Source organism: Abrus precatorius, unplaced genomic scaffold (assembly GCF_003935025.1).
Source record: "Abrus precatorius isolate BTA unplaced genomic scaffold, Abrus_2018 Scaffold7, whole genome shotgun sequence".
Lineage (NCBI taxonomy): Eukaryota > Viridiplantae > Streptophyta > Magnoliopsida > Fabales > Fabaceae > Abrus > Abrus precatorius.
The window spans coordinates 9,875,948-9,902,680 of record NW_020874417.1 but is presented as its reverse complement, the minus strand read 5'-3'; the positions used below and the strand labels follow the sequence as shown (position 1 = coordinate 9,902,680).

General features: G+C 35.3%; 2 protein-coding genes across 3 annotated transcripts; one reads left to right on the top strand and one right to left on the bottom strand.

Moving 5' to 3' along the window:
* Positions 1 to 205: 205 nt before the first annotated feature.
* On the bottom strand, positions 206 to 979 carry LOC113873527 (transcription repressor OFP13-like). Its single transcript, XM_027511682.1, has one exon. It carries the CDS (start codon positions 974 to 976, stop codon positions 251 to 253), a length of 726 nt encoding a protein of 241 aa, XP_027367483.1. The 5' UTR covers positions 977 to 979; the 3' UTR covers positions 206 to 250.
* A 6,842-nt stretch (positions 980 to 7,821) lies between these two features.
* On the top strand, positions 7,822 to 22,938 carry LOC113871202. Of its 2 annotated transcripts, XR_003505772.1 has the most exons (10): positions 7,873 to 7,973; positions 9,251 to 9,325; positions 10,402 to 10,917; positions 11,111 to 11,196; positions 17,618 to 17,696; positions 17,784 to 17,843; positions 17,976 to 18,097; positions 18,196 to 18,267; positions 18,456 to 18,723; positions 22,928 to 22,938. XR_003505772.1 is itself a non-coding variant. In XM_027508124.1 (9 exons), exons 3-9 carry the CDS (start codon positions 10,468 to 10,470, stop codon positions 18,556 to 18,558), a joined length of 972 nt encoding a protein of 323 aa, XP_027363925.1. In that variant the 5' UTR covers positions 7,822 to 7,973; positions 9,251 to 9,373; positions 10,401 to 10,467; the 3' UTR covers positions 18,559 to 18,910. The 2 variants fall into 2 exon arrangements, 1 of the variants encoding a protein (XP_027363925.1); XM_027508124.1 differs by lacking the exon at positions 22,928 to 22,938 and having other exon boundaries at positions 7,822 to 7,973; positions 9,251 to 9,373; positions 10,401 to 10,917; positions 18,456 to 18,910.
* Positions 22,939 to 26,733: the final 3,795 nt, after the last annotated feature.

Genomic DNA, 26,733 nt, shown 5'->3' with positions numbered 1-26,733 from the left:
AATATTATAAAAATAAAAATTAATAATTTTTAAATATAAAAATTCAAATAAAAGTAATAATTTTATATAAATCTAAATCAAAATTTAATATATTTTGAATGACAAAATCGTATTTAAACCTTTTATTATTAATGTATGAGACAATCAATTCAAAGAAAAGACAGAGAACCTAACTGGACCTGAAATCATTCTACTATTTCTTTCAATCTACAAATATACACACAAATTGCGACAGAAATTACTATGGACACTAAGACCTTCCAGTATCTTCATCCTGGTGATCAATAACCTCATTCTGATTTAATGGATACAAAGGGGAAGAAGCAAAAGATGAAGCAGCTGAACAATATGAACTTTGAGAACAAGAATCAGAGGCAGCAGCACCCAAACTAATTAGTAAATCCACAAAAGCCAATACAACAAACCCATGATTGTTCTTACCATTTAGCCTCAAATACCAACTCAAAAGCTCCTCCAAACCCTTCCAATCTTTTACACCATGAGTCTCCACCACCTCCTCCATTGACTTTCTAAAGTCGCTATATGGATCCTCTGACTCCATAGAGAGTAACAACACACTTTCTTTGAAATTCAACGGAGCCCCACCAACAACCTTAGCCTTGTTATTATTCTCCAAGATTGAACTTGTGTTGTTGTTGCCAGGCTCAAAAAATAACCTTCCTGATTTCACCTCACGCACCAACATGTCCAAACACTCTCCATCATAGTTCTGATCAGAATCTGTTTGGAACAAGCTTGGAGATTCAGGTGAGGTTGTGAACCATGTGTAGTCAATAGTTTGGACTTGGCTCTCAAAAGGGTCAAAGAATATGTCATGATCATATTCACTGGCTCTGAACGAAAGGGTCTTGTTTTGTTGGGCACAAGAAAGAAAGAACTGCCATGGATGGTGCTTTGATCTTGGTGGTGCTAATTTGAAGAGTGATGGCAGTTTCAATGTTTTCTTCTTTCCCATTGGGAATGGAGGGAAGGGGTGAGGAGGCAATTCCCTTTGGATTGAATTATATTTATATAATTTTTGGATATTATGCCTTTGTGACTTCAGTTGAAAAAAAAAACAAATAAAAATTATGGTGTTGTATTAACAATATTTTAAATAAAAAATATTTTTAATTTATTAACTATTATCCTGAAAATATTATTTAGTATTTATAATAATTTGTTAATGAATTAAAGAGACAAGAAAAGAAGAGAAAAAATAGTATAATAAAATATTTATATGAACTAATTTTATTGAAATAAATAAAATTTTTTTTTATGGCTTGAAGGGATTATGTTGGTCTGGCAATTGAAAAGTGTCCTCAATATATATATATATATATAATATTGCATAAATGTTTTAGGAAATTAAAGTAAAAATAAAATTTCATGGAATAATTTCAGTTAGAAAGGGGTCACTGTTGTATTTATAGCAGAAGCTGTGACAGGAAGCAAAAAATATGGCAAAACCAGTGGGGGGTGATAGTGCTTTCGTGGTTGAATTTAATTTGTAGGTTGTAAAAGTCACTGTCATTCAATTCAATGCACCTTTCAACAGACTGAATGCAACACTTCCTTGGATGGGGAGGTGGGAGGGAATGGCCTTAATTCTCATATCTGTGGTCCTAATTAATTATTAGATAAAGATAAATATTACATTATTTTATATTTTTATTTATTTAAGATAAATAATTATTAAAAATATGTGACAAAATATATTTTTAAAATGACAGTCTCACACGCCTTTTACAAGAGAGAATTAATGAACGGTATTCTCTCAACAAACAACGAAAATGTTATCATTATTATTAGTTTATTTTATATATATTTGACCATGTATGAGTTATTATTTATAAATAAGGATAAAAAATGTCAGATTGGAAATATAAGGATATTGTATTGAAAAAAAGGTTAATAAAATAATTTTAGCATATTCTTTAACATTTTCACCACCAATTTATGGTTTAAAACTTAATATTTAGTTTAACAAATATAGTTTATTTATGAAATAGTAATTTGACTTCTTTTAAATACATTAATTAATGATAAAAAAACGTCATAGGTGATTTTGGCGAAGAATTTATTTTGACAATGAAAATAACATTATTTTTTATTGTCGCATATATATTCTCTTATTTTAGAGAACCTCGAAAGTGTTTTTTTTATCTTTGACAATTTTAAAATGAGATATTAAAGTTACAAATCTATGATATTTTTATACCAAAATGACTAAAAAACTCCATTTGTATGACTCATGCATTTGAGATTCCTTAAATTATTTATATTTAAAAGAAAGATAAAGAGAGAAGATTGAGACGTAAACCTGTTTAAATATTCTTCATATGGTTCATTGGTTTGTATATTTAGTAAAAAAATAACATTTAGAAGCTTCTTTTGAAAACAAAACTTATAAGAAGGTTATATTATTCTTATAAAATATTGTAAAAATATTATATGCAAATAGAACTTCTTTGTACATGCATGCACACAACAAATAACCTGACATAAGGCTTTAGGGATATAACATTTTCAGTCACTACAAATGTATATACGTTAACAATGTCCGAGCAACTCAAATTGCAAACATTATAGCCCATTCCTCATCTTCTAAGTTTAGAATTCAATTATTCTCCTTCTAAATTTGTTAAATTAAAAATTTCATTCTACCAAAAAAAAAAATATTAAAAAGCAATTTTGTATTATTTTAAAAAATAGTGTAAACTGCTCTGTATAGTATTGTTATGTAAAGTTAAATGAATTGTTTTTCAATTACTATAACATTAATTGCAATGCAAACGCCAATTATCACCGAATATATCAACAAGTTAAACCGCTACATCTTTGCAACTCAATCACGAAATAAACTTGTACTACACCATTACATCAGTTTTCACCATCGATCTCACTATTCTCATTTCACAACAACAACATGACCATCATTATCATCACTTCTTACAAATTTAATATTATTGCTTACTATACCCAAAACTACTACTAGTTCCACACCATATTATGCCTAAAATCAAACATATAATTATCATTAACCTTTCATTATGCCAAATGTCAACCACTATGTTGTCTTAGTCTTCATATTCTTAATAGTTGAGTGGCACCTAAGCCTTGTGTACACTATTTTTAAGTTAGAAGTTGCTAGAGTAAATTTTAAAATATTATTTTGTGAGAGCATTTAGTACATAGTCATTATTTAAAGTAACTTAGAAAATAGTTATACATGAAATCATTTTGCAGATGAATATTAGGATGCAGTTGTATACCAATTGTCGTCTAAAGTCACTTTAGAAAGCAATTCCATATGAAATAATAAAGAGTAATTATAATAACTACTTTGAAAGATAAAAAATGGTGTTTAGTCACAACTCATTCTCCATCTTTGTTATAATTAACTAATATGTTTTTTAATTAATTAAATTAAAAATTAACCTCTATACTTAACATGAATTTTCATTTTAATCTCTACATACATTTTAGACCTTATATTTAGAAAAATATTAGTGAAATATTTTTTGTCGTTTGGGCCATTACAATAATAATAAATTTAATTTCTATACTTCTTGGTTTATATATGAAACAAATTTACACTTTATTTTAGTGGATTGTTTTAAAAAATAAAATAACTATCAAACGTTAGTAGTAACATCATAAGTCACGTTACTATTAGGTGACTTATACATAAATACTTGACGTGCGTAATTTGAGCACGACTATATTCAAACATAAGTCACACCAAGTTGAGATGACTTACGTACTATGACTAAGTTGCACCAGTCTTGTGTGACTTATGATTGTGCATTGGCGTGCTTGGTATGAGCATGATGATGCTAAGTATTGTATATAACATAAGTCTTTCAATGGTAATGTGACTTATGATGTCATTGCTGATGTTTAAATATTTGTAGTAGGCATTTTGACGTAGCCTAGTGTGATATCAATCACATAAAATTAAAGGTGTAATTAGAAGAAAAAAATGGTTGAAAGTCATTGAATACTAGTTTACTATAATGGAAAAGTTACAAATAATATAGGAATTACTTTTAGTAATGTCCAACTGATCTACATTGTTGTCCATTCAACTATCAATTTTTTATAGCTGCAAAGCAATATATTATAGCAATTAGGCCATGAAAATAATAGGTAGATTATTGAGATGTTGTACAAGTTGTCCATGATGATAGGATAAGGCATGATCAAGTATACAAGTTATCCAATTTGCAGTGATAATGATGTAAGTATGATGTTTAATTTTCAAGCCCAATTTCTAAAGATTCACATCATTGAGATATTCATCACTCTGCAAGAATATCAATTCAGCTCTAGAGATTTTAATCCCTATTAATTAGCTGTTGCAGCCTTTTACATTGGAGTGTAGTGTGAGAAGGCTAACATTAGAGTTCCTTAAGAAGGTCAAATGAAGGCATGAATGATAAATAAAATTTAATATATGAATTGTAATTGTCATAATAGGGATCCATGTTGGCTTATGTCATAGTTGTGTTCATCATTTGTAAAGCACAAAAAAATTGGGAGTTCAGACGTAGATATAGTTGGATTAGGCATATTATGCATGGTATGCATAAATTGGTGGTTGGTAGATGGTGGCTAAAAGGTGTTGTTAAAGGGTGCTTGGTAGATGGTCGCTGAAAGGTGTTGTTAAAGGGTGCATAGTTTGGTGGTTGGCGAATGACCCAATTTATGTAATACCTCAATCATTGTAGTCATTATCTTGAACATCATCATCGTTAATATCCTCACTCCCATCACTTAGATATTGAAATCTATTAGCACGGGTCTTAATAGGAAGACAACGGGTTGCACCTCTTTCATCAAGGAAATCAAGTGGATAGGTGATTATTGGAGGTGTTGGTGCTGTGCTTATCACTTCACAAATGAACCAATGCTTAACCATGAGGCACTTCAAATAAAAACTTGTGTGCAAATGTTGAGTACCATTACAAGTAATCATGTGATGGTCCATTGTCACCAACCATGTTAACCTCAATGTGTCGATCAATACATTGATCCCATAACTCATGATACACCTCAAAGTGATTAGGCCACCATTGTGTTCAACCTTACACTTCACGTCCATCGTTGCCATGAAGCCTATTAATGTTCATCATATGATGTGGTATGTGCTTGGCTCTACCAAACCAAGGAAGAACATGATCTAGAGCGTATCATTCAATAATGGCAAAGCATATAAGAGGAGTGACAAACATATGGCAGATAAAGGTAAGAAGGGTGTTACTCACCATCCTAATGGTGGTAACACTCCTTCATCCATCATTCCCATTTCGACCTCCACACCAGCTACAGTGCAAACCTCCTAGGTTAGGGGGCAGGAACAATTTATCATGGTGCCCAATCCTGGATATATTGCTCCTTCCCCTCCAATAGCGCGAGTTTCACACTTTGCACTGCTTACTACACAGGGCACAGGAGATGGATCCACTGTTGTCCCAGTTGTAAGTGGACAGCAGTCATGACAGACCCAGGCATTATCAAGATCGTTAAAAACTTTGAGATGGGATGAGTCCACTTCGTAAGTTTCGTTCAAAATATGCCTATTGCTTATTTTATGTGAATGTTATAATAATTATTTTATTTTATTATGTTATCAATTGGATACTACCGCAGAAATGTCTCCACCAAGTCACAGATACCATTAAGAAGATGTTTGATGCACCTTACACAAGTTTTGCAAAGGTGCCGAAGGATACAAAGATGGAAATGGTTCAATGATTGGAAGGTAATAATAGTTAATTAATTTTAACTAAGTGTAATTACATATGACTGGTTGTATCTCTTCTAATGAAATTGTGTTTAATAGAGCAACTTCTCCATTCCTCCCAGGATGAAAAGATGATTTTCAAGGCCTGGAAGAATCACACTGCAAAGCGACTAAGACAAATGTACACAAAAACTCGTCAGATCCTTCTACTGTTGATTGAATAGCACCCAACTTTCTTCATGCCTTGCAGAAGTATTGGGGTACGGATGAGTTTAAAAATCTCTTTGTAAAGAATAAGACAAATAGGACATCTAATAAGAGGGGATCACTTCATACTGGTTGCTCTACGACTTTGGCTGGCACTAAGGCGAATTTGGTATGTGATTTTAAAATTCATTTTACTCTATCTATAATTTTATATTTGAGATTGTGATTTAATTAGAATTGCAGGAGAAGTCATTGAAGAGGCCACCTACATATGGAGACACACACTCACACGGGAGACAAAATCTTGTGGGTTGATACACAATCTCAAGCCACATATGTAAGTCATTTTTATTGATACTATATGTTATTATTAGTGATTTATTAAATAATTCTCCAGACTAATATCTAATTATCTGAACTGAACTATAGGATGACTATGTTCAAAGGCTTGAGGAGACATCTTCTCAAGATCCATAGTCAGTTGATAAGGATACTATATGGTCACAGACAGTGGGTGACCTTTATAAAAGTTGCATTTATGGCATGGGGGCTCACTTTGCAAACTCCATGTCTCATGCATTTATCACTAAAGATGACCTTTCTCTTGCACCTGAGAAAGTGGGGGTCCACACTCAGGTCCATGCCCTCAATGAAGAACTCTAGAAGCAAAATGAGGAGATGTGGAAGAGTAAGGAAAGTGCATGGAAGAAGAAGTGGGCAAAAAAAATGGAGAAGAAGATAAAGAAGAAGGTGGTATTGAGGATGTAAAGGGAGATCTAGTAGCAGATGGAGTAATAACATATACAGATGCAGCAGATGCATGTATATTTTGAGCTCATGAGAGTAAGGAGCTCCACACCTCTTCTTTCTCCTCTACCAGCTCCAACACCAGCACCACCAGTTACTCCTTCAGTAGCACAAAAGTCGCGTTTTATACTATTTTGGACTAAGCTTTTCTCGCTATAACTGACACCCTCCCGTTGTAGCAAGACATGGAGGCAAAATTAGGTCATTATGCTTGCTTCTCGTTGCAACGACATATGTCTTGCTCGAGCGAGAGAAGACATTCTTACACACATTCTCGCTGTAGCGAAAGGAGTACAAATTCACTCTCTTGAAATTAAGAATTCTTGCTGCAATAAAGATTTTTTGCTATAACGAGAAACCTCTGTAAGCTAACTTTTCTTCAACTTTATATTTTTTATGCCTTTTGCTTAACTTTCCAAATTATTTCAATTTTGGGTGATGTTTTCTTCTAATTTCAACTACAAAATATATCAAAAAGGAACAAAAATACTAATTATATTTGCATTCTTCTCTTCAAATATACAAATAATTGTAAAAGTACCAAGTTTAAGAGAAATTTAAACAAAAAATTTAAACACTTAATATAAAAAGTGTTTAAATTATCACCTAAAATTACTCAATTTTTACATTTATCAATATATAAACACATAATAATAAGAATCTATTAGAAAAATTTTCATTGTAAAAGGTAAATTACTTTTCTATTTCTTAAATTTAGCAAAATTTCACTCGATACTTTAACCTTAAACCCTAAAAAAATTATGACATTTTTAACACTTTTCATTTTATATAACTTTTTTTTTGCATTACTATAATTTAAATTTGAAAAATATAATTTAAAAATTATGAGCAAATCATCTCTAAAATTTAATTTCAAGAAATAATTTTATACATTTTAAAAAATATTTTTTTAATAATATTTATGAATAACTCGTAAAACTTAATGTTAAAATATAATAAAAAAACATTTTTAAGAATTAAATTCCAAAATAAGTAAGGTCAAAAATAAAAAATTGAGTACTTCAAGAAGATAATCTCTTTCAGAAAACAGGAATCTTACCTTCCAACATTCTGTGTGGAAAGGGAACTTGTTACCAAAACACACTGTCTCAGACCAAGCTATATTCCCTGCGTTGCTTGCCGAATCTCATGCAGTGATTGGCGAACCCTAATTGCGATTCTATGCTTACTTAGATTAACGTGTGCATTTGTGAGTTCTTTTTCTCTACTCTGATGCTTGCGAGTTCTCTTGTTTTTCTGCATTCAAAATGTTGTTAACAAAACGTCTTTTCAAATACGACACTTCATAAGCTCTAGTCAATTAGGGTTGGGGAGTTGGGGAGGGAAATGTGCACTTGTGGAATTTTTAGGGGCCTAGTACATCTTTGTGAGAGCATTTCTGGAAGCATTAGATAAGAGGTCCCTTTAGTTTTCATGAATTCAATATCTAACAAAAATAATAAAACTAGGAAAACTTCATCCAATTTAGTTTTCATGAAACAACACTAACTACTCAAAAAATTAAGACCAAAAAAGTCATCCAACAAGATATCATGCACATGATAAATTGTACCTTCTGCCAGAAAATAACATTAGAAGGGGCATTTTTCCTCTGCTTGCCCAACACTTTAACGCATAAAACATCAATTACCTTAAGCTCGGATTGTTAGATTGTTACATGTGGCATTTACACATATAGAATTGATTATATAACTTTTATGATTTTGTAGAACAAAAAGTTTTTCTGTGTTAATGTGTTATGAGTTTCATCCTTGCTAGTGTGTTACTTTACGAATAAGGTCTCCTTTTGTGTGTGTGACTGAATTGTTTATTGTAATTATGTTGGAACCTGTACTAAATCTTCCACTGAAACTCTTTCCCTTTACTGATCTTGGATATTTAAGGATCTACAGTTTACTAAGAGATTAGTGCAGGGCCTGAAGGGTTTTGGTGGCTACCAGTTTGCAGTTTCATGCATAGACATGAAAAGAATTTGTGGGGTGTTAATGTCCATGAATATAGCTCACCAATACTAGTTTCAACAATTCACCCAATTTGATAAATATTTGACATTTATGTTGTCTGTCACCTTAATGTGCATATTGATTGCTTGTAACGATGCTGCTTGGTCTTTATCTTTTTAATCTTCAGATTTTGTTACTGCATCATTTGATTTGTAAATAGCCTCACCACACCATTTGTATATCTTTGACTGTATCATGGGTAACAAAGTGACTTGTTCACCAGCTGTTCCATGCCAGAAACTTCATGTCTCATTGTATCTTTCTGTCTAATCTAATTCTACTAAAGTCTGTTTTTTCATATTTCAATGTAATCCCTTGCATTTGTTAGTTGGTTTTCGTCCTCAGGCAAGTATGCTGTCAAAGTGTCAATAACATCAACATATCAATTGGTAGTCTCAATGCAGCAATTATGAAGTCATTTATTATTATTTTTCTAATTATTTGTCTAATCTTTGAATTTCAGTAACTTGGGCAATTCTGATGCTTTTGGAATTCTGGGTCCAGAACTTGGTTAGCTACACCATCTGAAGTACCTGTACGGTCTTGATAACTGTATCAGAATTTTACAGTTGTATGCATTTGATAGGTAACCCCAAGTTAGTTAGAGTTATAATTAGTGTTTAGAGAGTAGCTAGTTTTTTATATTTGTTAGTTGGTTGGGCACAGAAGAATTATGGAGGACTACTTATAAATAAGAGGACAGGTTGACAGAGGGGATCTTGTCACTTTTGGAAGGATTGGGGCCTTTGGGATTTACAAGAGAACTGGGTCTCAAATACCTGGATTGTAGTAGAGTTTTTATATCAATAACAGTAATTTTTCTTTAAAAAAAAAATGACTCTCTAAACACTAATTGTATTATTTGTATAGAACCCTCTATATGTATTGATCACATGAATGCTTAATTATTTGACTATTGCATATGTTAAAACCAAATTTGAAGTGACACCAGTTTTATTACTGGATTTTGCAAAGAAAAAAAAAAGATTTAAAACTTGATTTGATTAGAAAAACTAGATTTAAAACCAGTTTGGCAAAAACGAAAAAGAAAAAGAAAAAACAGATTTAAAACAGGAATTGGTTACCAGATGTAAAACTGGTTTTGGTTCAAAACCTGATTTAAAACTGGTTTTAAACCAGATTGGCGAAAAGTAAATGAATTTTGAGAAAAGAAATGGATTGAGTTTGAAATCCAATCCATATAATTGGGTTTATAAATGGATTTGGATGATTTTTATGCTAAACCTATGCATGCACACCCCTACTCACTAATGCACTACTGACTGTGCACAAATGCCTACTTGGATGAGTACTAACCTTTTCTGGTCACACTTAAGCCCCCTGCACAAGGCTTTCATGCTCTTTTTCCCTTCCCTTATCATTCACCCTTTTGCTCGTTGTGTTCATTTCCCTAATAAAGCTTCTATTTCTCAGTTCTCATGACCCTTTCTTTTTCCTAAAAGGATCATTTCCTAAATTTAATCTGTTCCCAAACAAGCACTAAGCGCTTTGTTATTTAAATTGAAAGTTTATTGGTGGTTATTCTGGGCTATGCAATTTGGGGGTACTTGCAATTTGTGTTATATATTCATTTATGATAACATATGGTGCAGGTTAATAGAGGTCTAGGGGCACTCTCTTCAATACTCTATTCTCTAACAAGTTTTCAATACACAAGCCATGATTATGTTACATCCTTTTGCACCTCTTCCTTCATGCACTACCATTAAATGCTCTAATACTTTTTCCCATAAGAATCCCTTGGTGCCTTCATCAGTTCCTCTGCTAGTCCCAAGTTATACTAGAAAGTGGACATTCTTATGTAGTGGTAGAAGTCGACGAGAAGATTTGAATGGTAGGGAATTTGGTATAGACATCATTAAGGAAGATCAGGAGCTTGAGGAGGATGATGATGATGATGGTAAGTTTTCGGCTCAAGAAATGTATGCAAGAAGGGAAGCAAGGGAAATTGATAAAGAAGTGCAAGAAGATGAAGATGAAGATGGTGGTGGTGGATATTCGGGTCAAGGACCACATGCTGGTAGGCAAGAGAAGGATTACGATAGAGATCCAGAATTTGGTGAAATTCTTGGTGATTTTCTCGAGGATCCCAAACAGGCACAATCCAGAGTAAGCATCACTGTATTGACCGCTTAAAATAACTTTTGTATTGAGTTGTAGATCTCAGTATGGTATGTGTATGTGGGGAGGGGCCAGGTCATGTTTGTTACATTTCAAGTTGTTGAAATTTAAAGTGTAGCAGAGCTGCTTTTGAATTTTGAAAATGAGGGATCTAAACTGTGTGTAAATCAATGAGTTGCAGTTGGAAGGGAGATTGCGAAAGAAGAGGAACAAAATACTGCACACAAAGACTGGATCAGGAAAACCAATGAAAGTGTCATTTAACAAGTGAGTTCAACCATGCATGTGTGTATATATGATTGTGGCATGCAGTTTTCTAGTGTCTGTGCTAGTCTAGTTGCAGTTTCTTACTATCACATTTAAATTTCTCAATTTTGTGTGCTAGAATTTACTGGTTTTATGACCTCTGTTATTAATTTATTAAATTGTCTACACCCAATGATGAGCTTAAAACGAGCAGCAGTAATATTTGCTTTTCTACGACGTATGGAGAGGTTCATGGTTTTTTGTTATGAATAATTTGTGTAAGATTGCAATGATCTATCTTTGTAAGTACTCAAGCTTACCTTTTCAAGCTGTATAGGGTGGAATAGGAATAAGTATTTAACTAAAGTTTCTGATTAAGCTCTCGTTCAGGGCACAGTTTGAAGAGAAACTAGAATGCTAAGATGGTTATACTCAATACTTGTTTAAACTGTATTATGTTCGAATTCCATGAACAAGTGGGTATTGCTTTGATATCTGGTTTGTTTGAATTACATTTAACTACGATGGAATGGATAGGTTAGTGCTGTTGTCTGTTTGAATACTTGAATATCATAAGTCGAATGAGCTTCAAGAAATGGTCAGATTTTAAATTAAACAGAGTGGTTTGAGTAATTTGCATTAAGAACAGCATGAATAGTTCTTACACAGGGAAAACAGAAAGGAGAATAGTTCTCTCTTAGAAAGAAATGAGCCTCTAGTATCTCCCAATGCAAATGATTCTTCCTTCCTTCTCACCACCTCTCTTCCCATTCTCACTAATTGCCTGTTCATTTACCTTAACCCTCTTAGGTAAAATCCCTTGCTGCTCTTTTCATCCCTTCTGTTACAAACATTTAACTGGAGGTCTGTCACTCATTTTCTGCCACTCCATGTTTTCTTGTGCTTCCCATTTTTTAAGAAAACCAGAAATCCGACAGGCTTTCATATTGTGTGTCTCTTGCTTTCACTTTTCCCATTCTCATTGACAAATCGAATATTGAATAAATATTTTGAATCTAATGGAGATAAATATAAGTGTTGTTAAGAAAGAAGAATGAGAAACATAGGATGAATCAGTGTGTTTTAACTACACAGCCAAACATATATTTATAATAGGGATCATTAATACAGAATATACAATTACGTATTTATTATAATTATAAAAATACTAATTTTCTTATTTATAGTATTACTATAATTACAAAATACCAACACTCCCCCTCAAGTAAGAGCATGTAAATCATATGCACCAACCTTGTTGCATATATAACTAATTTGAAAACCGAAAGACTTTGTATAGACATCTGTCGGTCAATCATGAGAATTTAAAAGCTAGTAGTGATGTCTCCAAATAAAATCTTCTCTCTAATGAAGTGACACTTTATCTTAATATACTTTGTCCTCTCATGGAAAACTGAATTTGATGTAATTTGTAAAGTTGTCTGATGATCGCAAATAAGTGTCATCTATCTAACTTTCCCAAATCTCAATTCTTTAAGTAATTGTTTAAGCCAGATAAGTTCACAATTGGCTAGAGTCATGACTCAATACTCTGCTTCTGCACTAGACTTTAGAACTACACTTTGCTTCTTGCTTTTTTAGAAAACTAGATTTCCACCAATAAGGATGCAATAGCCAGATATACTTCCTATCACTAGGTGATCCTACCCAATTTGCATCTAATTACCCCACAATCTGAGTATGTTCTTTGTCTTCATATAAAAGGCTTTTTCTTAGAGCTCATTTAATATATTTCAGAATGCGGATTACTGCATCCCAATGCCCGTCACAAGGAGAGTTAAGAAATTGATTCACCACCATAATAATCAATCTCGGATAGCTGTGCTGAGCAAATGACCCCAAAAACACTACCGTGAGATAGCGGCGCAGAGCAATCTCGGATGATCACTATTCTGATGTTTTAAATATACCTAATGAAAATTAAACTACATATGTGTATGCTAAGAAATATAAAATTAATACACTAATTAAAGACATGCATAATTAATGATCAAAAGTGAAAGTTTGAGAATATAACACATGTCAAATGTCAATGACAACAAAATAAAGGAACCAAATAGAGGTAGTTTCCTATGACTGATTGGGGGAGCAGTCGTTGCTTTTGTATTAAGCCTTCAAATTTGGAACAAAACAGAGAAGGAAATAAATAATAGGCAGCGAAGGGAAATAGAAAACAGTGTGTTTAGTCACCAGAAAATGTTTGGCTCATGTTAGAAACTTTGTCGAAAATGAAAAAGACGACAAAAAACATCTGGTCACGTTGAAAACTTCGCTGGAGATGCAGATGACCAGAAACGTTGGGGTCACATCAAAACATGTCACCAGAGATTAAGATGACAAGAAGCTGGTTGGAAATAGTGACTCTCGATGTCGTACCAAAGAAGCAAGATAAACCAAAAGCATGTCTAAGGGCTTGACAAGGGAGAACAAGATATTAGATATGTAAAAAGGGGGTGATATCTCAAGATTACCTCCCTTAAAAGTTACCCAACGTTTAGAAAAAGAGGGTAAAATACGGATGTGACCTAGGTAATGAAATAGTGGCCACGATGGTCACAATTTGCTTTGTTATTGACCGCTTTTCATGGCACAACTTCTAGATTGAAAAGCGATGCAACGACGACGAGATAGCAACACCTTTCCATGATAGCGGCTGCTATAACCGCTATTGACTACTATGTTCACTACCATTGATTGCAAAATAGATGTTGGGTAAGTAGTTGCTCCATATAGACTTCTTCAAGATCACTATGAAGGAAAACATTCTTGATATCAAAAAGAGGTCAGTGAGAAATAACAGCCATAGTTATGAGTAGCCAGACAAATGTCATTTTGGCTACAGGAAAAAAAGTGTCACCATAGTTCAATCCAAATATCTATGTATAACCTTTGGCCACCAAACAAGCCTAAAAGCGACTAATCTTACCATTAGGACCAACCTTGACCATATAGATCCACTTGCAACTAATAAGAGACTTCCCAAAAGGAAAAAGAACAAGTTCCCACGTACCACTATTTTGAAGAGCACACATTTTACCAATCATTGCTTGTTTCTTACTGGGATGAGAGAGAGCATCACTTGTAGACTGAGGAATAGAAACAGAGAACAACGAAGACAAACAAGTATAATGGGAAGAGGCAAACAATGGTAAGTCAAAGAAACACAATGAGAGAGATTACGGGTAGAGAACCTTTACCAAAAGCAATGGAAAGTTCAGTCTAAGGAGGTAAGCCCGGAGGAGAAAGGGTGAGTAGCATCGGAAACGAGTCAGAGGTAGGCTCATCAAATATGGGCAGTGTAGAGAGTGGCGAATGACGGTGATACACCTGTAGAGGATGTGAAGGAGGTGATTTTGCATAAGCATGAGATGGTTGTAGTGAAAGATAGTAGAAAGGAACAAAAACTAAAGGAGGGGAAGAAGTAGGCTCAGAGATTGAAATAGGAGGACTGGGTGTATAAGTCTTTAGCCTGTGTCCAAACAGACTCACGTCTCATGAGGGAAAAAATTTGATTCAAAGGAGGATGAATGGTAGATTTGATGACACTACAAAACTGAGCATCAATGTTAGTCCATTTAGGTTGTTCAGCAGCATCCAATGGAGTCCTCCTTAGTAGTGAGATGATCAACATAACCTTGACCTTTGAATCAAAGTTTGACATCTGAAGCCCATGTGGCATAATTACTCCCATCCCGTTTTTCCAAGGAAAGGGGGGCAATCATGTAGTTCCTGAAAATAGGAGTGTCTACTTTTGGAGATACGAAGAGGGATGGAGTAAAGATCTTGTGTTGGATATAAGATTAAGTGAGGAACCTGATTATTGAAGATGGAGGAAGGCATGCGGTTTATCAGATAACATGCTGTGAGAATGACATCTCTCCAAAAACGAAGACAAACATTGTGGTGAAGAAGAAAGGTACGGGCAGTCTAAACCAAGAGTCAATTTTTTTTAGCGACACCATTCTATTGTGGTGTGTGAGAGCAAGATGTTTGATGAAGTATACTTTGTGAACGAAGAAAAGACTGAAACTGGGAAGACATATATTACGAGCATTGTCAGTGCGTAAAATTTTAATAGAGGTGCCAAATTGATTATGAATTTCAGTCAAAAAACCTTAGAATATAGAAAAAACATCAGAACGATTTTTCATTAAAAATAACCAAGTATATCAGAAAAAATTGTCAATGAAAGTAACAAAGTAATAAAAACCTAAAGTTGAACTGACATGACTAGGACCCCAAATATTTGAATGAACTAAGGCAAAAAGTGACAAAGCACTTTTATTAACTCGAGTACCAGAGGTATGGCTAGTGTGTTTTTCTAACTGACAAGACTCGCATTCAAAAGACAAACTATGAGAAAAACTTGAAACTATTAGATGCATTTTGGTAATACTAGGATGTCCTCAGCGTTGATGCCTAAGAGCTAGAGACACATAAGAGATACAAGCAACCGATTGTGACAAATAGTATAATCCTCGAGACTCATATCCTGCTCCAATCGTCTGTCCAGTACGTCGATCTTGAACAAGAACAGAATTATTAGCAAAAAGAATAGAGTAATTTTGGTTACGAGTGAGTTTGCTTATGGAGATTAAATTGAAAGGACATCCGGAACATAAAGCACAGAATCAAGGGTAAGATAAGAAGCGGGTCGTGTTTGACCAATACTATGAACTTCTATTTGAGAACCATTTCCCATAGTAACGGAGGGTAAAGAATCTAAATAAGATATGTGAGAGAAAGGGACTTGTTACCAGACATATGATCAGAGGCATCGCAGTCAAGAATCCAAGGTCCAAGGGAGGAGGACTAAGAAACAAAGGCTACAAGATTATCAGACTAGGCAATAGCGACGACAGGTTGGGTATGCTGCATGGTTACCTTATATTGGAGAAATTTATTGTAGGCATTAGCTGAAATTGAAACTTCATCAGATGCTCCTGGAGAAATGACCTAAACAATATTAGCTGTTTTGGGTTGTTGTCGTGCCTTTGTACGACATTCTGCCTTAGTATGGCCATACTGTTGGCAAAAATTGCAACGAGGGCATTGACCATAATGGCTACCACGAATTCCACTCCATCCACCCCAGTAGGAAGAGTGGGAGTAAAAAAGCAGATGAATTGGTCAAAGATACAGGAGAATGCCCAAACACGTGAGGAACTAAGAGGCGAAGTAATTGTTCACTAACGGTGTCATAGGATGGAGCAACAGTGCCCGATAATATTTGATTGCGGACAGAGTCAAACTCAGGAGAAAGTCCGCAAGTGCAAGAACCATAAAAAACTTTTCACGTTCAGCATGTTTGTTTGCATCATTGGTGAAAGGCATGAGTGCATCAAAATCAGCAATTAAGCGATCAAGCTTATCAAGATAGGTTTGTAAATCATGATTTTCTAGCTTCATCGAAATAAGGTTGGAGACAACATTATAAAGGCGATGAACATCGTCGGAGTATACTTTCTTAACTTTGTTCCAGACATCATAACAGGTAGTAAAGGGTTGGTATTGAGGCTGCAATTTGACATCAATAGAGAACCAAAGAACGCTACACAAAGAGGCATCAATTTGCTTCCATAGGGCTTGTTCATTACTGGGAATATCCTTGGCTTGTTTGGTCAAGTGGTTGTCACAACCTTGACACTGAAACCATAGCTTGACAGCAGCAGCCCAAGAGGTGTAGTTGCTTGTCTCGGTTAGTTTTTCACATGGAATCAGGGGAACATTGGTAAAAGTCACTGCAGAGGCTGTATTCGAGTGTCAGCTGTTTGAAGCCCTGGGAAATAAAAGTGAAATAGGGTTAAAAATGGGCGCCTAGATGTGAGGAAGGGGTCAAAGGGTGCGCCGGCAAGTGGGTTGCATCTGAAAGTAGAAAAATCTGCAGTCTAAGACAGTCGCGTGAAACGCATGCGCCAGAAAGAAGCTGCAAGTGTGGGCGCGTGCGGCGGCGGATTGGAGCGTGGTGGTTGCCGAAGGAAGGGGGTTCTGGTCATAGTGGTCGCCAGAGGAAAAGGACGCTTGTTGATGGAGATAGGGACACAGTGGCTGGGAGTACTATTCACCCAAAAAAAAATGAATGCAAATCAGAAAACCTAAACTACTGATACTATATACAAAACTGTGTTTACTGAATATGTTGTGTGTCTAATACAGACCACACAGTATAGATTTATACTCATTTATAGAATCAAATACAATTAATTTTACCTAATAATCAGGAATCAAATCTATAACGGTTAAGGCTATTTACATTCTAACAATCTGTAACGGCTAAGGCTATTTACATTCTAACAATTTGATAATAATATTTATTTTTGTGTTGAGTTGGAATCCACATGATGCAAATATTAAATATTCTGTTTTCCTTTTTTATCAAAAAATATTCTGCTTTTCTTACTTCTAGTGTTGGTATTTCCAGATTTGATTTCTCAAACTCCTATATATGGTTTGAATTTTACAATGTTCCACTGGCAAAAGACATCTCCTTAATTTGTGATGTAAGGAACTTATCCCTATGGCTCCATTTTGTTGTACATATTCCATGATGCAAAGTGGGAAATTTTACAGAATTTGGGTCTTTACAGACTATTCGAGCATGGCACATTATCGGACGTCTTGGTGGATGCAATGCCATGAATATGCAAGTATGTTTTTTCTCTTTTGCCATGGATACCAAGTTACTTTCTCTTTCTCTTTACTATTATTTATTTACTTATTTTTGTGTGAATTTTTCAAACATGATATTGTTGCTTATAGAGCTAGCATTGTTCCTATAGTTGTCACAGTCTCCACTGGATGCCCGGCCAAGTTACGACTGTATTCAGGGAGCTAACGTGGAACCAACTACATTTTACAACATTGGGGATCTTGAGGTTCAAGACAACTTGGCTCGAATATGGTGCAACACCAATTGCATATCCCTTCTCAATGCTTTGTTATACATATAGATGTAACGTGAAGTACAAATACTAGTAATTTCTTCTTCTGGTATTACAGGGTGGATATTGGAACCATTGAACCATTGTTTCTGGATGTTTTGATAAATGCATTGACACAGATAAGCTCCGAGTATGATCTCCACCCACTTTATTTATGTTTGGTAGAGAGAAATATATGGCTTGCTTTTTTAGCTTGTTTCCTCCAGCTTGCCCTTCATTTTAGTAATCATGTTTGGTATATTAAAGTTAGATAATCATTTTTATCCCTTTGGATACTTTTTTTTAATCCTTTTTTTTTTGGGTTTGTGTTTTTTATAGTTTTGTTGGGATCAAGCAATTAAGGTTTGGTGGAGAAGAATTTGAGAATTGGAATGACAATTTGAATTCAGAGGATTCAGGTTATGGTGTTCACAAGATCTAGCCACTTTTCTTGGCTTATGAGGATTTTGGATTGAGGTCAATGAAGAGGAAGTCATGAAATGCATCTCTTTGGGTATCAGTAACTGTAAGACTGAACAGAAAGCAGAGTTGTAAGCATTTCCCTTGGCTGTATATTTGATTTAGGCAACTGAAGCTCATGGAATTTGTGGGGAAATGTTTCAATAAAATCGAAGCCGAAATATATGGCTATTTGGCGAAGTGTACCTATTTTAATAAAAATTACTGGTTCTAAGAGTTTTGCAATTTTGAACGATAATGCTAACTGAATAATCAAGTTGTGCATCAGAGACTCATTTTAAGTTTGTTGTAATGACATGATCTAACATTCTTTTGTCATGGAAGCCTTGTTCATCATTAAAGTAAACCATTAAATTTGTCGTAACGTTTACGTCATACATCAAATTAGTAGACCTTAAAGAATCAATTAATACTTTAAATGAGCTCTCAAAGGACACCTTTGCATCGTTAACAAGCCACCTAAGCAGCCATGCAGTAGATTACGTGTCGCGTTTGCATTATATTTAGCAGTATTAAAAAAATTATAATGACAAAGACTAAGGGAACATATATATATATAGTGGTAGTAGTAGTAGGAATTATGACTATTGCGGCTACAATTTGATGCACGACAAAAAATGTCATATTTATTCTCATCTCTTAATATTAAAAGACTTCTAAGGAGGGCAATTTTGAAACTTTGCACCTCTTTACATTGTCACTTTTGAAACTTTGCATCTCGTTTACATTGTCAATTTTTGCATGTCATTGTATCATTTAAATTTAATATTCTTGAATCCTAAGGGCTCATATTCACCATTTTTTGTAACTTTTACTTTGCCAACAAGTCACATTAGCCTATCTCCTTTTTTGTCAAGATTCTGTTATCTTCTTTATGTATGGCAATTTCTACTTATTTCTGACGTGACCCATTTGCACACGGTATACTTTCCAACTAAAATATGACTTTGTTTACTATATTACACCAATTCATAGTCAAATCTTCATTTCCAACAAGACCCACTATGTTTTGTTTTATTTTACTTCTATGTTCTGTTCTGAATTTGAGAGCCCCTCTAAACCATTGAAGTTTGAAATCTTCAACTTTTAAGAAAATTGATACATCGACATTATGTAGACACCCATAACACCTTCCTCCACATGGACATGAAAAGAAAATTTGCGAAACTTGCTAACGTGGAAACTGATTTAATTTAAAAACAAAAATACCCAATTTAAAAACATTGGGAACCCCATACCTTTGCATTTTAAATCTTCGCACAAAGAAAATTGCCACCCGATTCTCCTTCCTTCAACACCAAGACGTTTGCATAGAAGAAAATTGTCGTTAGTTGTTCTTATTCACTGCACAAATATAGCATCTCTTTTCTTTATTTCTCATATCAGGCTTGTCTCATTCTCTACCTAGGGCTTTTCATTCCTCATTCTGTTTATTGCATGTTTCCACGTTTGTTCTGAATAAGATTTATCCTTGTTGGGTTATCAATGCAAAGAAAATACTGATTATTTGTTGCCTGGCATCCCTAAATTTGTTCGTGTTACTGCACATCTCTATTTCTACTACTTAGTCGAAGTGGGAGATAACAAAAAACCTATACTTGCATCCACAAGGTTTAGTGGATGCAAGTTCGCCCCCTTTTTATTTTGCCAACTAATTTGTTTTATTCTGCTCTTAACTAAATCCTAACTGATAGGCCCTTAATTTATAAAGAAGGCTCAAATGCATTTTTGTCTAAAAATTTCTCTAAGCCCTTAATTTAAAAAGTATACGAGAGAAAAAAAAAATGAGAGGTTAATAGTGACCAGGTGGTGCATTAGAGTTGGTATGTAGAAAGAATTCTTCTATAAGGGAAGTAACGAGGAAAGAGAGAAAAGAGCATAGCTCCAATTACTCAAATTCTCTAGTTTATTGTCTTTATTTTTGTAATTAATATATATCTCATTTTTCTTTCTATCTCAATACCAATTTTCATTCCTTTTTTTTTGTTACTCTTATGTTCATCATTTTGCTGTTTATGAATTTCTAACAAACTGGTTTGACATGTCGGATATTCAATTTCGATCGAATGTTGTCTATGGATTTCTAGCAAATTGGTTTGACCTGTCAGATATTCAATTTCGATCAAATGTTGTCTATGGATTTCTAGCAAACTGGTATGACCTGTCAGATATTCAATTTCGATCAAATATCGTTAGTTCCATAACCAACGTTAGTAACTACATTTTGAATGCCACAAAAAAAATGGAAAGCAAAGTCTCAACCATAGAAAAGGCAATGTCAGATTTCCGTAACATTTTGGTGGAGCTACGAGCTTTGACGATGGAAAACATGGAGAGACATGATTCCATCGTTACTAAAGAATTGGAGAATGAAGAAGCTCTCAATCCAAGAAGAAACCAAAGGCGAATCCAAATGAGAGCGGATGATCCAAGCTTGACGATGATTCCTTGGAGGAATTTCGATGATCAGTGAAGCAAGTTGAGTGCCGATGTTCGAAGGAAAAGATCTCGCCGGTTGGATCGTTAGGGCAGAGGTGTATTTCGAGGTGTGAGGTACTCAACCAGAGGTGAGGGTGAATTTGGCCCAGTTGTGCATGGAAGTGCCAACCATTCATTTTTTCAGGTCCCTAACAAAGGAAGGAGGAGAGTTTGTTAGAAATTTTCCTCTTGGACCATATGGGAATTCGAATAAAACTCAAGAACTGTTACATCAGATTATCGAATAGAGATAGGAGGTTATAGAAATACATGGATCCATCAATATTAACTGGAGGTTGCAGCGGAATAGCCTTTTGGTGTAATGATCTTCCAGGTTGCAGCGTAGTCTTTTGGTGCAATGATCTTCCTCTGCCAAAATTACCTGATTCCTTAATAGAACTTTATGTTTCTCTTGTGATGGGATACAGAGAGACGTATTGTTATTTTGGCATATTAGGGACCATGACCAACTTTATGATTTTAAACCTATTAGGGTTCCCATCAACCCTTTACGGGTCAAATCTAGTCTCCACTTATTGAGCCCATATTTCATTATTCATATTTTTAATTAGTAGTCTAAAGGCTCTCCAAAATTAGATCACTTTTATTGAGCCCAACAAAATGTAAATAGCTAATATAAATGTTATAAATAATATGTATTGCCCACATCAACTATTAGAAATAAAATTTCTAATAGAGTTGACATGGGAGAAGTTCAAAGAGGAGTTGTTGGGTTGGAACGAATCAGCGAAGGAAATATTTTTGAACAACTTGCTACAGCGTAGCAAGACAGAGATGTGGAAGACTACAACATCCAACAAATTTAATGGTTGATCGTGTAGGTTGGTCGTCTTCTTGATAATTAATATTTCAGGTATTTTGTCCACAGATTACAGGATATAAGGGGCAAAGTGCAAAGCTTATAGGCTCTTGGGTCTTGACCTTGTGCTCGCCTTCTGAATGTGGCCAGAGTTATGGAGTTAGAGATGAGGGAGACAAAGGGGAACTGGGCTAGATCGCGACAGTTTGTATCCAATACCATGTTTAGATTCTGGTCACAGTATAGATTCAGGTCGCATGGGTTGAGTAAAGGCAAAATGGGTGATTGGGTTCATGTGAAAGGAGGGAAAGAGGGCCATAATAGAAATACAAATGGCCCAACATCCAAATATGAGCTCAAATTTTTTTTAAGAAAAGGGAGTATTGACATAGACAGGAGAATACACCATTTGTCTTATCAACAAATGGTCGAGAGGAAACAAAAGAGGCTATGTTTTAGGTGTGGGGACCTTTCCACCCAAAGCACTAATGCCCAAACAAACAATTGTATATAATGTTGACTGAGATGACAATGATGAGGTGGGTGAGACCCACGAAATGAAAGTCGATGAGAAGAAAGGAGGTGATTCTAAAGAAGAGTGCAGTGTTATGAACCTTCAAAGCTTGGAGGAGTTGAAATTCCCCCATCCACGCACTTTAAAGCTTCAAGGTATGGTAAAAGGAGTCCCTATTCTACTCTTAGTTGATAGTGGGGCAACCCACAACTTTATATCCAGGAAGATTGCCGAGAAGCTAGGGTGGCCAATTGTTGAGACCAAACCATGAAAATCAAATTGGGTGATGGTCACAAAGTAGAAACCTAAGGGAAATGTGTGGGTATAGAGCTTGAGTTAGGGAAGCATAAGGTGAAAATAGATGCCATCCTATTTGATTTGGAAGGAATAGATGTGGTGTTGGGAATGTATTGGCTAGCTTCCCTTAGAGATATGTGGGTAGACTGAGAGAAGCAACTCATGTTAGTGCAACTGCAAGAAGAGTGGGTTGAGTTGAAGGGAATTAGCAATGAAGTATAGTGTCATGTGGCATTACATAGTTTTTTGAATAAATCTTTGTAGCTAATTGAGGGTAATTTGTTTTTGCTGAGCTGAATTTGTCCCCTACAAGAGGAAACATGAGGACACCAAAGGAGTTGCAGAAGTTACTGACCTTGTACGATACGATATTTCAAGAACCTAGGGGGCTACCTTCCAAACGAAAAGAGGCACATGCTATTATGTTATTGGATGGAACAGGTATGGTTAATGTAAGACTGTATTGATATCCTTATCATCACAAGAACAAAATTGAGCGACAAGTAAATAAGTTGTTGCAGTCTGCAATGATCAGAACAAGTCAGAGTGTTTTCTCTAGTCTGGTTAGCTTAGTTAAAAAAAAAAAAAAAGACATCTCTTAGAGGATGTGTGTCAACTATCGTGCTTTGAACAAGGTCACCGTTCCTAACAAATTTTCCATTCCATTTATTGATGAATTATTGGATGAATTCCATGGTGCAAAATATTTTTCCAAACTAGATCTCAAGTCTGGATTTAACTAAGTCAAAGTCAAGGAGGAGGATGTACATAAAACGGCGTTTAGGACTCGTGAGGGTGTTAGGGAACGACCCTATATTAAGAGGGTCTATAATATGAAGAAGGGTTCATGGCAGGGAATCACTCACCCTCAACCGCTGTAACCAGGGGCGGCTCAAGAGCTTTTAGGGCCTAAAGCAAATTTAAAAATGAAGCTTTTTTATTAATAAAATAATTTTTTTTAAAATTATTATAATTTTATTTAAAATTTATTTAAAATAAGACCAAATTAAACAAATAAAACCTGATTGTCAAGAAAATAAACTTGACACTTGCAATCTCTACGCCTCCAAAAGTGACAGCTTTGCAAAGAAACTGTGAAATACTGTTTGGTAGGTGTGGGTAATGGAGGATGAGTAGTGAAGGGAAGACTCTTGTACCAGTGCCTCTGCGTTGAGAAAATGGAAGGCTTCATACCAATGCTTATGCGTTAGAAAAATAGAAGATTTTGATTCCTCCTCTACTTCTACCCTAAGGTTGTTGTTAGTAAAAAAATACAAATTGAAGCAGAATTGAACAAGAAGAGAGTAGTTAGAGAAAGGAAGAAGAAAGAAGTAGCAATTAAATAAAAAATAAAAAATTGTTCAATTTTTTTCTTTGTTATTCAATTATTTTTTTTTAAAATAAAAAAATTATTTATTATCTATTGGTTAATAGTTACAGCTCATTAAATATTATTTATAATATCCATGAAAAGTTAATAATTACTTAAGATATTTAAATTCAAAGCTATTTTTAAATTTAATCTTTTTAATTCTTTTAAAAGTATAATAAAACTAAAAAATTTGGGGGCCTAAAGCCCTTGCCTTACTTGCTTGGGCTTTAGGCCGCCCCTAACTGTAACAAAATTAGTTAGGAGTAGGGTGTGTTTTAAATAAGAAAGGAAACACCTAATATAGGCATCGAGGAAGATCACGTTGTTGTAAGAGAGACTTGGCCTCTTGAAGAGCCATTCCTTAGAGTAGGGTTCTGTTAATACAATTTGCATTGTTTCTGTATTTCTTTTCCCTTTCTTGATACCAGATTCTATCACTGGTATCAAAGCTTTGACTTAGGAGCTCTATTGGGGGGTGACGCTGCGTTGTAAGGGAAATGGTAGGAAAACTTGGAGTAGGCACCTAGAATAGAGAACCGAATGGAGTCACTAAAGAGTGTGGTTGTTGCATCACGCGAAAACTAGAGGGAGCACCTGGAATTCCAGCGAGTTCAAGAGTTGCGTATGAAGAAGATGGAAGAATTGATAGAGCGAATCATGACCATGAATCAGAATGGTCCAGAGCAAGAATCAAGAAACATAAGAGAGGCAATTCTGAGACACCAATTGAGAGCAATGGGGAAGATTGTGGGAAGCGGCTTGAACTCCCAATCTTTACGAGGGAAGACGCGTATGGATGGTTGTCCCTGGTAGAAAGATATTTTGACATTCGTGGGGTGACTGAGCAAGAAAAGATGAACGCAATGATGGTGGCCTTGGAAAGTAAGGCTCTTTACTGGTATCAATGGTGGTTCCGAGGAGACTAAGACGTGGGAGACCTTTAGAGAAGCTCTGTTAGAATGCTCCCAACCTGCAATTTTGCAGAACTCTTTTGAAGCGCTCATGTCCTTGAAGCAAATAGGATTTGTCCAAGAGTACAGAGAGAAATTCGAATTGCACATGACTCTTTTAAGAGATAAATTCCCAACGTATCTACGAGGCATTTTCTTACTTCGCAGAGATATTAAGGAAAAGTTAAACTTGTACCCCTCAACAACAATGAAGGAGGCAATGCGCAACGCGCAAGCTATAGACGAGGCCAATTAAGCTCGACTAGTTGAAGGAGCAATGGTGAAAGGGAAAAAATAGATGGGAGTACCTAGGTCTGGGTGGGTATCCCTTGGTATGGGTAGCAAGAGTACTAGTATGGCGAGCATGGAGGTGAGCAAGAATGAACCCAGCGGCAGCAAGAATCGTGGGAATCATGGAGTGAAGAGAATCTTTGGACCAGAATTGAAGAGAAATATAGAAAGGGCTTGTGTTTTAGATGTGACGAGAAGTTTGGGCCAAGCCATGTATGCAAGAACAAGGAGCTTAGAATTATGATAATGGCAAAGGAGGAAGAGATAGAGCAAACAGAGGATGAGGAAGTGAAGAAGGAAATTGAAGGTCAGTTGAAGGCTCTACAATTGTCCTTATGCTCCTTGATGGGGTTTACTTCCAAGAAATCTTGGAAATTATGGGAAGAGTTGCTAGGAAAGAAGGTTGCAGTGATGATAGACTATGAAACTTCCAGCAATTTCATCTTTCTAGACATGGTGAAAGAATTGGCTTTACCAGTAGAAGAAACTCTTACTTTTGCGGTGGAGGTAGGAGATGGGAGGAAGTGTAATAGTGTAAAAGGAAATGCAGGAAGCTGGAATTGAATCTACAAGGAGTCAAGGTGTAGGAGGATTTTTACCTATTCAATATGAATATGGTAGATATGATGTTGGGCTTAAATTGGTTGGAAAGGTTAGGGAAGGTTAGTATGGATTTTAGGGAGCTAATTCTGGAGATCAACCATGGAGACAAAGGGAGCCAAATTCAGGGTGATCCAACATTGTCTAGAGGGAGGTCTTCCTATAGATCTACTAGGAAGGCACTTCTGAACGAGGGGCAAGGCTACCTGATAGCGCACTGCCAGGGAGGATTCAAGATCAAGGTGATAATAGAATTTGCAGAGGTATTCAAGCATCCTGAAGGCTTACCTCCCTCCTGTAGACATGATTACAACATCCACTTGAAAGAAGGTACAGGGGTCCCCAACATTCAGCCATACAGATACCCATATTACCAGAAGAATGAGATAGAGAAGATGGTAGCAGACATGTTGACAGCAAGTATCATTCGTTAGAGCACTAGTCCCTATTCTAGCCCAATTATTCTAGTTAAAAAGAAGGACGAGAGTGGCGTTTCTGCGTTGATTATAGACCCCTCAATAGAGCCACTATAGTGGATAAGTTTCTAATACCAATTATAGATGAGCTATTGGATGAGCTGGGGGTGCACAAATCTTTTCAAAACTAGATTTGAAGGTTGGCTATCACCAGATTCAAATGAGGGAAGCTGATATAGAAAAGACAACATTTTGTATGCACAAAAGGCACTACAAGTTCCTAGTAATGCCATTCGGATTAACGAATGCACCATCCACTTTTCAGTCATTAATGAATGATGTACTCAAGCCATTTTTGAGGAAGTTCGCACTTGTTTTTTTTTACGACATACTAGTGTA

What these genes read in the sequence shown, in the direction of transcription:
- LOC113873527 (XM_027511682.1), bottom strand. Translation starts at nt 976, where the DNA reads ATGGGAAAGAAGAAAACATTGAAACTGCCATCACTCTTCAAATTAGCA.
- LOC113871202 (XM_027508124.1), top strand. Translation starts at nt 10,468, where the DNA reads ATGATTATGTTACATCCTTTTGCACCTCTTCCTTCATGCACTACCATT. An exon ending in ACATCTCCTTAATTTGTGAT is followed by an intron (nt 17,697 to 17,783) that starts GTAAGGAACTTA and finishes GGGTCTTTACAG; the next exon opens with ACTATTCGAGCATGGCACAT. An exon ending in GCAATGCCATGAATATGCAA is followed by an intron (nt 17,844 to 17,975) that starts GTATGTTTTTTC and finishes TTGTTCCTATAG; the next exon opens with TTGTCACAGTCTCCACTGGA.